Source organism: Miniopterus natalensis, chromosome 12 (genome assembly GCF_054644295.1).
Source record: "Miniopterus natalensis isolate mMinNat1 chromosome 12, mMinNat1.hap1, whole genome shotgun sequence".
Taxonomy (NCBI): Eukaryota; Metazoa; Chordata; class Mammalia; order Chiroptera; family Miniopteridae; genus Miniopterus; species Miniopterus natalensis.
In genome coordinates, this window is record NC_142092.1 from 38,003,588 (window position 1) to 38,018,405 (window position 14,818).

General features: G+C 39.9%; 1 protein-coding gene across 1 annotated transcript in view; it reads left to right on the forward strand.

Annotated features, from left to right (window-relative positions):
- Positions 1-14,818, forward strand: part of RORB (RAR related orphan receptor B) — a 61,838-nt gene that overhangs the window by 14,618 nt on the left and 32,402 nt on the right. The window contains exon 4 of the mRNA XM_016223070.2: positions 4,535-4,936. Coding sequence (XP_016078556.2) covers positions 4,535-4,936 — 402 coding nt within the window. The remainder of the gene's footprint in view (positions 1-4,534; positions 4,937-14,818) is intronic.

Sequence of the window (14,818 nt, forward strand, 5' to 3'; positions counted from 1 at the left end):
GGTTGGTTTCCTTGGATATGAGACTTTCAGAGCTAAAACTGGGAAGTCCTAGGAAAACCGAACCGTTTGGTCACGGTGCACAAGTTGCATAGTATGTGGAGATGCTAAGGAACAGAATGTGCTTCTATAGGAAGCCCAGAAGCTCCACTGGCAGGTCACAGCTATTCAGATAAGGGTGCAGACTCTTCTGAGTCATGATGAAGATCCCAAACACTACAGCAGCAAGTCAAGTCTTAGGAGGGTTGTGCAGGTAATGTCCTTCTCAGAATATGACTCAAGTGTACACTCACCTTCATGCCCAACCCAACTGTGTGGTTTGACTCAAGAACTGAACTTCTAAGATTAATAAAAGAGGACAAGTAAACTCAAACAAAGAATTCCATCTAGCTTTTTTTCCATTTTTAAGCATTCATCTAAGCTAATTATTTCCCCACTGGCATGGGCCACTGCACTCCTGTGTCAGACTGTGAGCAGTCCTGAGTCTTGGGGCCATTTCTGTCTTGTTCCCACTGTATCCTCAGGGTCTGGTGAAAAGCAGGCACCTAAATGTTTGTCTAATGAACCATGGCAGTCTCTTTTACCTAGAGCCTGAGACACACACAATGCCCCTGATACTTACTCTCTTTATGTGAAGCACTATGGACTCTATGCCTCTGGTCACACTGCCTCTAATGAAGTTCAAGGTGGTGTGGACTCAGCCCCACACAAAAATCAAAAAGAAAATAAATACTTCCAGATTTTTTTTAAATGGATAACTGGCATGTAATGCATCTTGGTATAAAGGGATTTTATGAATTATTAAATTAAATGTGGGCCTTTTAGTCATTCGGATAAATTCAACTCCACATAGGCCTTGCTATCTAAGCATATAAACTGTTACTCCTTAGCTTGCAATCTCCAAATAGTTATATCTTGAATTTTTGTTTACTTTTTCTCTAATTCTCAACCCAACTAAACTTGTCTTGCACAAAAGTACACCTATGAGATAAATTTGACAAAAAGAAAAAAAGAATCTGACTTTGAACTCTTTAGTTTAGAGGTAGCTTCTAAAGATGCAGAGATGTAAGTTCCCCAAACTTTTCTATTTATTACCTAACTGATTTTTTGTTTGTTTATTTGTTTTTCTAGACTTACTAAGCACATAAATTTACTCCTGGGATGAACTTGTAGCACTGTACTTCCACATAACTGAAATGAGGAAAGTAGAAAGTGGAGGTTAAGTGGTTTTCAAGACTTACTTAGTAAAATTTTATGGGAATTTGAGTTGATGATTTTGTACTTTATGTCTTCCATATGGAGGTAGCATATTAATTGAAAGTATCTGGAAAAAAACATTAATAATTATCCAAAAAGAATAAGTCACTGGGTATTTGTCTTTGTTACTTCTTCCTACAATAAAAGGAAAGACCCCTTTTGGAAGTGCGGATCTTGTAGGTCTGTCTGTGCTGGTAAACAGAATCATAGGCAAGGAATGGGCAGACGGTCCCAGGAAGAATCAGTGACAGACATCAGCCCACAAAATCTGGAAGACTGCCTGAATCCCATGACATAAAAGCATTGTGCTGGGAGAGGGAGGGTCACTCAATGGATACAGCCACAATCTATACTCAAGGGGAAGAAATTTACTGCAGTATATAAATTTCTGTGTAAAAGTGAAAAAGTGTCTAAGGATACTGGGGATTAAGGATAATGATCCATCTTAATATTTGATTCAGAGACCATGCTGAGGATACCAGAGACATCTTCCAAAATGCCTCCTGAGCACATCTTGTCAAAGTAGTGATGAGAAATGCTCAAGGATGGGAGAGGTGGTTGGGAATGCAGAGAAGGGGCTCCAGCAGAAGAAAAGACTGATTCTTTCCGTGGCACATATATGAAGAGACGACAAACTCAGCAATAACAAAGTTGTTCAAATTTAACTCAAAGACTCAAAAATAAATTCCACTTGGAATATATACACGTGTTTATGTGTATAATAAAGTGAAGGTATGCATGTATATGTGTGTGTGACTTGATAGCATGGATATGCCTATTATATCTTCTCCACCACCTTATTTTTCTTTTTAACCGGATCCTTCAAAAATGTTAGTTGCAGGAATATTTAATGGAAACTGTTCCCAATCATACTACTACAAACTACCAAACAAAAAATAGAAAAATGTTTAGCATTAGTAGGAAGATATTGGGCTCCAAAGAGAAAACATGACGCCCACACCTTGCAGTAATCGAATATGTGTCTTCCCCAATGACATGCGCCTACGAAAAAATAGAAGCTGTCCTACAAGGACAGATTTCACAAAGTAAGCTTCTTATTCAGAATGGCATTATCCAATATGGTATTCAAGTGTCACTATTTAAACTTAAGTTAATTAAAATTAAATAAAGTTTAAAATTCCGTTTTTAAGTCATACTAGTTATATTTCAAGGGTCAATAGCCACGTGTGTCTGTGGCTACCATATTGGAAAGAGAGAGAGCCTTCCATCATCACAGGGAGTTCTGTTGGATGATACTTGAGGAGGAGGAAGAGAAGGAATATCTCTAAATTATTAATAGGGTTGAGTAGATTGAATCAGATTTTTTTTCTGCTAAGCTCAGAACACTATAGAAAAGGCACATCCTTGAAATTTAAGAGTTACATTAATACCAGTTTCCTTAGTAAGTAGAGAGATGTAAACATAGAGAACTTTACAAACAAGAATAGTAAGAGAAAATAATTGCCTAAAGATGATGAAAAGCCATAGATGATAGTTCTTCCGTTGTGTTATCTTGAAACCAGAAACAAGTGGTAGTGAGTAGAAGTCTTTGAAGAAGCAATGCCTGTGTTTCATGGTTACTCCCAAAACTTTCATTCCATTTAGAATCCCACAATCCAAATAAATATGAAAAGATTTTCGATATTTTGCGTAAAATTGTTCTTTGCTAGTGTGGGATCAAAATGAGGGTTAAGAGCTTATCATGAGCAAATATCACCACCACTGAATATTTATAAAGCACTTGCAATGTATACAGCATTGTGCTAGTTTCTTTTGAGAGCTAGCAGTTTAACGAGAGACTGCCTCTATACTAAAGTGAATCTCATTAACAGAGTAATTCAAGTTCGAGAGGGGCGAACAATTAAAATATGTGCCATTCTGATTGATGGTTAGTGGTAAGAAGAATGCTAATATTTGACAATAGAATAGTAATACAGCCTTTGTGGAAATAGGTCTATGAATATAACAAATGTATGTATGTACGAATAATGACAAAGAATTATTTATATATTAGGAATGTTCAGTAGGTTTATTTTTGTCATGTACTGTAATTTTTCCCAAATATGTCACTACATTTATTACAGAAAGAGGCATAAAACTGAAATTACTGGCTCATCAGTATTCCTGAAATAAATGGAAAATTCATTCTAAAATAGTATTATAGTAATTGTCAGTAAAGTCAGTGATTTAGGATGAAGCCTGATAATTCCAAAAGATAGTAGGGTTTTAAGTTGCTTCTCTGAAAGTATTTCAGTTTGCTCAGTGACCTGATAAGTTAATTTCTTGGAAAAGGCACAATTATTCACCATTGAGTTTTCAGATGTTCACCAGGCACAGGTCTTGACAGCATACTTATTTGACATTGTTAGCTTTGATTTCGAGATCTATGGTTAACAGCAGAATTCTGAACTTAACATTGTTAAATGTAGGGTCTTGACTGGGCTCATTCACTCATCTGTCATCAGCTACAGGTCAGTCACTGCCTGGACTGATTATGGATGGCCTTGGCTGGGATGACTGAGCGGGCTCGGCTCTGCTTCACATATCGTATCCTTCAGCAAGCTAGGTTAGGCGTGTCGTTTTGATGGTGAGACACTCAATCACACAAGCACTTTGGAAGCCTCTGTTTGTGTCACATATGTCAACATCCCATTGGCCCAAGGCAGGCCACATGAGCCTGAGTCAAGGGGTGGGGTAGGAATGCCTACGCAGACGAAAGGGCCCTGCAAATTTACATGGAGAAGAAATGGAAGGAAGTGAGAGAAATCAGGGTCATTAATAAAATCAATCCACCACAATGTATAATCCACCTAAACATAGAGTATATAGAAATCTAAAACAAGGATTGAACGGAAAAGAGTTTAAGGGAGACGCTGCCTTTCCGTCTTCATGTTAGAAGCGTTTCTCGTTATCAATTTTTTCTCCCTATAATTTTTAAACTAACAAATGCAAAACTATTCTACTGAAGCGAGTCAGAAAGTAGATAATACTCGTGCCAAAACAAAAATATACTTTCTAACTTCATGGCAACAAGAAATACATAAGGTTTCACATTTCTCCCCAGCTTAGATTTAGTTCTCGCTATGCACATAAACCAGTGGGGATGCCCAAGGACATAGCCTTGCACCGAGGATGGAGCGTCAGTGCCTCGGCTCTTGGGCTGCAGGGCCGGGCGCCTGTGCCTTCGATGTGGGGGGGCCGCCCCCGGGGCCCCTCCGACCTGAGGTGCTTGAGGAGAATGGTAACCACAGTGGTGCTTCTGCTCTTGTCTCCGCCCCAGCTGTGAAGTTTGGGAGGATGTCCAAGAAGCAAAGGGACAGCCTGTACGCCGAGGTGCAGAAGCACCAGCAGCGGCTGCAGGAGCAGCGGCAGCAGCAGAGCGGGGAGGCCGAAGCCCTCGCCAGGGTCTACAGCAGCGGCATCAGCAGCAGCCTGGGCAGCCTGAGCGGCGAGGCCGGCGGCACCTACGCCAACGGGCACGCCATCGACCTGCCCAAGTCCGAGGGTTATTACAGCGTGGACTCCGGCCAGCCGTCCCCGGATCAGTCGGGACTGGACATGACTGGCATCAAACAGATAAAGCAGGAGCCCATCTATGACCTCACGTCTGTGCCCAACTTGTTTACCTATAGCTCTTTCAACAACGGGCAGCTAGCGCCGGGGATAACAATGACTGAAATCGGTAAGTGGAAGCCTCCTCCCCGCTCGTTCTGTGGAAACCCCGCTTTGAAGTTGCCTGGGTCCTATTTCTATGGTCATTTTCGTAGGTTGTTGAGTTACTTGCATTCATGGCTTCCAGTGAGAAAACGAATTGATTTTAAAATATATTCTAATAACTGTCCTTGTTCCCCTGCCCCATAAAAGTTCGTCTCGAGCGAAGGAAGAAAGGAATTATAAATAGAAAGATGCTATCCGTAAAGAACAGATGCTATCCATTAAATTCGGGTTCATCACTAAAAGAAAAATGTTATTGGTATAAACAGGAAAATTTCAGGAAGGATTCAAGGTGGTGCTATTTAATGTGAAATAACTAAAGGATATTATTACAAACAATATATAATAATTGAATGAACGGGGCTCCAACTCTCCCTCTAAGATAAGTGGGGACAAACCGTAAGCAAATGGTACCTCCGTTTCCTTCTTAGTAAAGGCAGAGGGATAGACCAGAAGGCCTCTAAGGCTCTTGTAAATCTGAATTCTAGAATTCTGCACAGGAATAGTCTGAATGACTGGCAATGAAAGAGTACAATCGGGAGTGTTACAGAGCCTAAGAGCAACAAATAAGCTCTGGGAGTAGGGCTGGTCACAGCGTGATGGCATCAGCAACCCAATCCTCTTTCTGCTGTGATGTCCTTGGAGTCCTATGGAGTGGCCTTCAAGAGTGTCCTGTCCTAGGATGCTCTCTGTTGGCCTGTCGTAACTGTTTTACCCTGTGAAGCTCGGGAGCCTAATAAATGTTTAACCAGTTGATCTCACTATCTGTCATAAAAATATTGATGTAGGTTTAACACCTTAGCCTGGTGGGTAACGGAGTTGCGAGTTAACAGTAGCCTAGAAGAGCTAACCGAGCAGAGGCCACCAGGCTTTGCTGCAGCGGTCAGTGTGCTGGGGAAAACCAGGCAGCGCTCAGGAGCCCTTGAGGCCGCACATCCCACCCGGAGAGACTGCAGAGCACGAGCGTTTAAGAACCAGGCCACTGAGTTCAAGTCCTGACTCTGGCTTATTATTTGCACTGGAGCAAGTTTCTAAATCTCAGTTTGCTCATCTTTTGTTGTTGTTTTTGATTGTTCATCTTTAAAAAGAGAAAAGTATTCGTTCACAGAGCACATGGTTGTTGTAGGAATTAAATAAGTTAATACTTGTAAAACAGAGCAATGTTTGGAACTCAGTAAGTGCTCAGGAACTCTTGGCTGATATTGCTTATACACCATGTGCTCAGGCACCTTCTCTGTCTACACTGCGAGCAGGAGCCTAAAGCCTACAAGTGTTTTAAATAAAGTTGATGTGAGCACATAATGAAGTACATGCCATATGTATCTTGGCTACTTCCACCATCTGGTTGAGGGAGAAGCAATGTTACGGTTATAAAACCCAAAACATGATTTCTCTCTTTTAGCAATTCAGGGTCTGACAGTGAGTAAAGAAGTTGTTGACAAAACATCAGTAATGACGTTCACATCAAGAAACATAGAAAACTGAACATCAGCTATAATACAAAAATATTTACTACTATTCCTGTCCTTAACCTTGCCTTTTAACAGGTCACAGGTACTTCACATACATTTAATTTTCACAAGCATCTTATAAAATAAGTAAAAATGTTATTCCCACCCTGGCCTGTGTGGCTCAGTGGTTAGAGTGTTGACCCCCCACACCGAAGGGTCTCGGGTTCGATTACCAGTCGGGGACACACACCTCACTTTCAGGTCTGATCCCGGGCCCGTCCAGGCACGTGCAGGAGGAGACTAATCGATGCACCTCTCCCACACTGATGTCCCTCTCTCTCTCCCACACTGATGTCTCTCTCTCTCTCTCCCACACTGATGTCTCTCTCTCTCTCTCTAGTGGTTTACCAAGTGAGAGGGAAGGAAGGAAGGAAGGAAGGAAGGAAGGAAGGAAGGAAGGAAGGAAGGAAGGAAGGAAGGAAGGAAGGAAGGAAGGAAGGAAGGGAGGGAGGGAGGGAGGGAGGGAGGGAGGGAGGGAGGGAGGGAAAGAAGGGAGGGGGGAGGGAGGGAGGGGGGTAGGGAACAATCAGCACCATTTTTCACTTCTATGCTCCTTAATATCTAAGTACAAGAGTCTGCTGTAGATTTGAAACACATGTTTGAAACCTAATGAAAGAAAACTCACAATTGTTGGGCAACCATCTGCCCCATTCCCAAAAAAATGAAGTCCCGTAAGAATTCAAAAATCACAGTTTCCTTGTAATTCAGAATCACTAGGAAGTATGGAAAAAGAAATACAGCCAAAACCATCAGGCCCGGGTATCCCTGGGCAAGTCACTTTTCCTCTCTGGCCTTCAGTCTATTCATCTCAGAACTGATGCCTTTGGACTAAATAATCTCAAAATTCATCCAGATTTTCTACACAGACGGTGATGCCCAAAATGGACTGGCATATTTTTAAAATTATTTCAAGGTACCTTTAGTCTTTAGAATATCTCTAGGTCGTCTCTGAATTCTCTTCCATCAGACTTTTAGGGATGCAATTAGATTGTCCTGGTACTTCTCCCATATTTAGCAGGCTCTTAAACCTAAACGTTGACTCGGTTCACATTTTGTTAAAACAGCAATGCCACCTAGTGGACACAAGCTCCTTCTATGGGTGTCAAATGTAGGTACCTATGACAAGCCACAGTAATGGGACACACCATTCTTTCCTGCACCATCCAAAAACCAGCCACTCATTTCACTAAAACACTGAGTCCATAACAGCATCATTGGGCGAGAGGCATCAGCGGCATAGCGCTGGCGGTTAAGAACTCTGGGGCTGGAGTCAGGCTGCCTGAGTTCAAAACCTGGTGGGCCTTTCCCTTCAGCAGTTTACCTAACCTCTGGGCCTCAGATGTAAACCTGAGACTATTAATAATAGTCCCTACCTGTGTGTGTTGATTAAGTGAGTTAAAATTTGTAAGTTCTTAAGACAATCTATCATGCATAAGCCTCATTATAATTCATATAATTGGTATTATAAATGTTATTAATTTCATTATTACTTAATAACATTGCTTGCTATTACAGGTCATATAATTACTGTTCATTGAACACCTACATTGTGCTGAGCGATGTCTTTTAATTCTCATAACAATCCTATTATACCTATTATATGAGTATTTGTATATCCATTTTACAGATGAAAAATTGAGGCTCAGAAGCTACAAAATTTGTAAAAAGCAAAGCAAGCATGTAAGCCCAGGTCTGAGCAACATCGAAACCCATTCTTTTAACCATCTTACTGTATTTTCCTCCCATCAACAAAGGGAGCCACAGCTAATTGGCATTCCCACCGCAAAGCATGTTTGGTGGCGTTGCCTGCCTGGCGGCCTTCATGTAATAGATGCTACGAAGGAGCACACAGTGTGAACATGCTGACGTTTTGACTTGACTTGATTGATGAGCATCTGTACTAATCGGGCTGGTGGCAGCTGTCAGAGAGAGAACCTTATGCAGACAAAATACAAAATCTGACTTTAGCCCCATTTTCACTGGGTGAATTCAAGGCCATTGAATCACACTAAAGAAATTTTTATCATCAGTCTTGGCTACTGGAAGTCCTGGTCAGCTTCCTCCAGTTTCTGAGAGAGCAATGAAATCTGTAGAATCCAGTCATTATTCTAATTTTGGGTCATCTTAAGGCAGTTGTTTTTTAAACTCTTTTTTTTTTTATTAGTCCATGTAGAGTATGGTCTTACAATTTGGAAACTTTTAATCAAAACATGTCTAAGAACCATAAAACAACTATATAAGCAACAGTATGAAGGTCCCAAAAAGTCAGTTATATAAATGTTATCAGAGTCAGGAATATTCCCTCAGAAAAACCCAACGTGTCTTTCTAAAAGTGCAGCCAAAAAACTACACACTTTCTAGGTTAGGGAGCCTAATAATAATACATCCTGTATGGGGAAGATGTAGGAAGACCTTTCAGGCATGTTAGCCAACTTAAGCCTCAGGCCAATGCCTTCAGATGGGCAGTGAAGAAATGATCCCATAGTGCAGATGAAAAAATTAAGGCTAAGAAACAGTGAGCGATTTTCCTAAACCACAGAGTTAGTAAGAGGTAAAGCCTAAATTCTGACGTGGGGTTATTCTACTACCTTAGACAGCCGGGCATTCTTTCAAAAACAAATTTTCAAAACATGCCAGGCACTCAAGGCGAGCAGCCCATGGTTCCTGACCTCGCTGTCTAGGAGCCAGACATGAAAATAAATAATTGCTATTCAGGGTCATATTCTCGAAGTCCTGGGCATGATGGTATCACAAACCGCCTGGATGGGAGGGAGATGGGGCCTATTGCTTACTCTGAGCCACATCTCTTATGAGGAATAATTTATTCCTATAGTTTGGGGGATAGAAAACAAAATGTGAGTAAGTAAAAGAAAACTGGGGGGGAGGGGCAGGCTGGAATGGGTCATTAGGGAGAAAAACGGACATCTGTAATATTTTGAACAAAAATTTTAAAAAAAGAAAACTATTGAACATTATATCCTTGAGTTTTTCAAAATCCCATGGGAGAAAAAGACATGAAATAAGAAAAGGGCAAAAGTAAGCTTCAAATTAATATTTAGGAAACAGTGTTAACTGGGTTTAGTTGGAATTTTCCTTCAAACTGGCATGTGGATGTGTTTTATATCTCTGGAAATAAAACACTGCAGCCGTTGGTGGCAGGGAGAGGAGGCTGGCTAAAGCATATCTGGCACACAAGCAGAGAAGGAACGTGGGCGCTGGTGTTTTGGCCCCCCCACCATGGCCCTCAGATGGGCTGGGAGATTCTGCAGGACTAATACTCTTAGCAGAAGCTCATTTAAGCTCAGAGATGATTGACAATGTATCTGTGAGTTTCCAGACAACAAGGCGATTCAAACTGCCAGACAACATCCCCTTAAAAACAGAAAGAAAAAATGCCATCGAATTGGCTGCGATGCGAAGGGGATAAGTTGCCTTTTACGCACATCACCTGAGTTTGCGGTTCTATTCAGTAAATCTCTCCAGATAAAGACAATGAAATGCACATTAATTGATCTCTCCTATATAATCTTAAATATAGATTTACTTTCATGTTTCTTTTGTGTCCTATTTATGGAACCTGGAATTTTAAGCAATGAAAATAGAAATTTAAAAATTCACCTCTTGCCCAGCTGGTGTGGCTCAGATGTTGAGCATCAACCTATGGATCCAGGAGATCGAGGTTCCATCCCCATCAGGGCACGTGCCGGGGTTTCTGGCTCGATCCCTGGCAGGGGGCGTGCAGGAGGCAGCCAATCAATGGCTCACTCTCCTCATTGATGTTTCTATCTCTCTCTCCCTCTCTCTTCATCTCTCTGAAATCAATAAAGACATTTTTTAAAAATTCACCTATTACAGAAGTTGAGTGTTAATAGAGAGGATTACAGAAGGGAATTGGCCTAAAAGTGATCTATTCCCCGTAGCGTACAACTTCATTCAATCAAGTCTATATAGAAACATAAAAATAGGAGTAGTGCTGTTTTATTTCAGGGAATTATATAAAAGTTGGTGATGTTTCAATTGTTATTTATTAAGAACCCCAGTGTGTGCTGTGGTCTTAAGGTAGCAGCTTTAATGACACGCTTCTACAGATAAATATTTTCTAAACTGCTTTAATCTGTTTATGCATATTTATATGTATATTAGGTAAATATGCATTTCTCTATCTCTACATATTTAACTACTCATTAAGAAATGGCACAGAGAATAGAATTTAACTCTAGCTATGTTCTATGTCCTCTGATCGCACCTGTATCAAACATAGGTAGCCTTTGATTTAGGAGCAACTGCCTAGTTAGTCATTAAAATGAATAAATGTAGACTAAACTGTGAGAAAATCATTGAAGCAATATGGAAACAGGAAAATCCAGTGTCTTTAGTTCTTCCTTTCTTACTTTGAGGGACATCTTGTGAGCTGCCACTGTCCTCTAACACCTCCTCCCACCCTCACCCCAACCACAAGCCCTCCTCAGGCAGCTTAGGAAAAGGACATTGAAATGCAGAGTCCTGACTGCACATACGAGCCATGCGAGCTTGTTCAGAATTAGTTCAGCTTTCTGAGGCTCAGTCTCTGCATACGAATAATAAGGTGGTTGAACTAAATGAGTTTGAAGGATTATTGTTCTCCCAGCTCCTGGTGGGAGCTTTGGCCACATGAACAAATATTCCCTTTGTTACAGCCACTTCCCAAGGAGAAAGGTAGGGTCGTGGAGAGGAGGGGATTTGCAGGCAACCGGGCAATCCTGAAGCACTTGCCTATGGCAGTAGCCAGCCACACCTCCCTCCCAAGAAGCAGGACGACATTTGGGACTTTCCACAGGGCTAGATGACCCTGACACTTAAGCGTTCAATAACTACATTCAAATCAGGATGGTGCACCAGCCCCTTCTCTCCAACCACCCTCCTGAAAGCAAACAAACAACAAAACAAAATCAAAGACAGTCAGAGGCAGCTCAAGAAGAGGGTGGTGGCCAACCCCAAAATACCCCAAGTTCATGTGTAAAGAATGAGCTGCTACACAGGCAGAGCTTCAGGGCAAATCCACCTGTCCTCTCTGGCCCACTCCAACCTGACTACCTTCCCACACCCCTTTTAAGAGAAAAAGGGAAACTATAAAATGAAGATACATCTTGACTACTAAGGGACCAGCCTTATCCCCAGACCTACACAGGTCACCTTGGTTATTGAAGAGGCACCTGCTTGACTCCTCTGAAATTTTAACATCACCTTGTTCTTTGCCACCCGCAGAATATCTCCCAAGAGGCTATTTCCAGAATTCTGCCTTCTATCTCAAAAAAAGAATACCCTGAGCACAGGAACTGGACTAATCAACTTGATTTGTCACCAGTCCATGGCCATGAATTATTCTAGAGCATCCTGGGACAAAGAACCTTATAGTTTCTTGCTAGGGTCGTTCTAATCCATATCATTCTAGATATCCTTTAACAACCTCACAAAGATGGAGTAAAAATCACCTTGTAATATGTTGTAATCACCCTACTGTCATGCTCAAGCAGTGATGACCCACAAGTGGAGTAAATGCATAATGCAGACAAAAGTACTTTGTGATCAGCAAGGCTCTACACAAATATAAACATGTGATACACACGTATATATGCTCAATTCAAGTACTTATGCATATCTGTTTATAGTACTTGTGTAATATTAGTCACTACATGCTTGTACCTCCGTTAATAAAGCTTTCCTAATGTGTTAGCATTCACTAGATTAGGTAAGTCTTCGAAATCACCTTTTCTATTTTGAGTTGAAATTGTGCAAAATTGATCTTCCTCAGTGGACTTCCCCTAGAGATATGAGTTTGGGATTAATTTTTTACTCAGAATTCAGAACTTCGTAAGAAGATTCTAAAATCCACTTACCTGAGGGGGGGAAAAGGCTCTTGGAAAGCTATTGGAAAACCAATTCCATTTGATACACTCAATTTCAAAAGCCATAGTAGATATGAAGTATTCTGCAGTAAGGAGGAGGAAAGAAGATTTCACGAGGTTCTGCCTGTGACTGATGGAGGGAGGGGATGTTTATGCTTATAAGATAGCCTCTGCTACAGCCCCGCTGTACAGTAGCACTTCAAGCCATTCAAGCTCTGGCGCTGGCCCTAAGCAAAAAGCTCTGCATTGCTTTCTCACTGGTTGGTGTGGACATGCACTGCCTTACCTCAGTGTCAAGCACCTATTTGGGGAAGAGCTGGCACTTGGGTGTTATTAGCTCCGTATACAACCAACTTATCAGGCTCTATCAACCAGTACAGGATTTATTTCTGTGATGTTTACAAAACTGGGGAAACGTGTTGGAAATGTTCCTAACTAGAAAGACTTGGGTTTATTTGTTTTATTTTATGTTTATTTTAGGTTATAAAGTTTCTTTTGACAATATACCCTCAAAACCGAGGAGAAAGAATTTACTGTTTAAATTTAACCATATTTATGAGGTCCATTATAGAGCAGCTATTTGGGTTTCAGATAAGTTTATTCCAGGACAATTTTGTGCTAGACTATTTAGAAAACACTTATTTTAAAACATCAGTTGATTAAATGTATTATTTAAGTAATCAAGTTATTTTTTAAATTTTAGATCAAATGTTAGAAACTGTAAAATTTGCCTCCAAAGATTTCCTCTGAATTAGTTCCTTCTAAAAGTCAGAAATACATTGACTAAATTTCCAAAGAGGGGGTGGGGTAGGGGAGGAATTGCTTGTGTTTAAATTAATAGTCAATCCATATGTCAACAAAATCCAAATAGTAAAAGTCAGTCTTAATTATGACCTTGAGCAATTTTCATAATTAGATTTTCCTCATCTGTGACCCACTAATTGTGCTTCAGGTAGTGTGCGGAAGTACAGTTCTTTAAAGAGAGTAGGGAAATATTTTAATGAGCTCTGGATTATATTGTTTTTGTTTATTCTATAAGATTCTTCAAGTGTTTTTAGGTCTGTGAGCTGTACTCTCAACCTCTGTAACTGCAAGACTTCTCCTCCCGGAGTCAAAACAGAGAGAAATTCCTGGGTAGACCCTCACACTCAAGTTGCCATGCTTCACACAGCCCTAAAAAATGTCTCTGCTGCCAAACCCTTCTGTAGACAGAAAATTAAATCCAAAGAAATTAAGACTTTAAGATGTTAAGTGATTTTCCAAAGGCACAAAATAAAAGTCTGAAGGGGGCATATTGGCTTCCTCTTCTTACAACTCACCAATTTGACATTAAAGTAAGTTGATCTTTGCAGATTACTCTGTGAAGGAGGTCTTTTACTATGAAAGTTAATTTTGAAATGTAATATTTTCATAATAGGTTCTTTCTCAATTTTCTTAGCTAGTTTGAACAAAGAGAACTATAATTTTCCAAAAATTAGACATGCACTATTGCAATAAAACAAAACACTTGTGATCCAAAACAGCTTTCCATTATTAAATTATTAAGAAAGCACCCTCTTAGTGCATTTGCTTTGCCTGTGATTTGTTTTTTCCCTTTGCATATACTCTGCTTAAACACAAAGGCTGTATAGATTCTTTAAATTTTTCTTTCTGCTTTCCTTTCTGCTTTCTTGTCTTCTGTTAAAATGCTCTTACCTAAGCTTTTTGGAATTTGAGAAAATATTAACCTTTTTATTTATTTGTTCAGTCGTTGCCCAGATATTATCATTATTTGTATTAATCTGACTTTTTCGTTATTTTTCTCTGTTTATATTTTATTGAACTGTGTTTTATCACATGTTCATTATTTTTTATAGTTAATAACATAATCTTATATTTTATTAATATATTTTACTGAAGAACTCTAAGAACATTTCGGTTCAGATCTTCATGAAGTAAAAATCAGTTATTTTATTCTCTGATACAATAATGGGCAATAGAATCTGTATGAAAAGGAGACCAGAAGCTACCCTAATTCATTGGTGGGAAAGTAAAGAGTGGTTGGACCATGAATCTGAGCCAACAAATGAGTTATAGGTTATTTTTGCCCCCAACTCTTTCTTTAAAAGATCTGAGGAACTTAAATGCTAAAAAAGACTACTTTCCTATTGACTCTGTGGATTACTAAGAGATGGCTCTTACAAGCTTAAATGTTACTGATGTTTTTATGCTGACAGTACAATTCTATTTGTACTAAAAAATAATAATAATGATGATCTCTAAGTAGAGATTAGAAAAATCAAAAAGGTCTTGAAATTGACATTGTCCTTTCTGACATTGTCATCTATTATACTCTAGCCAGTGGACTTGTTCTACTAAATAATAGAAAACTTATAAAACTAGTGGCCTATTGTCAAAACGACAAAATGCACACTTGATTAAATGTTTCACCTTTCAACCAGTTGTTCTAATATA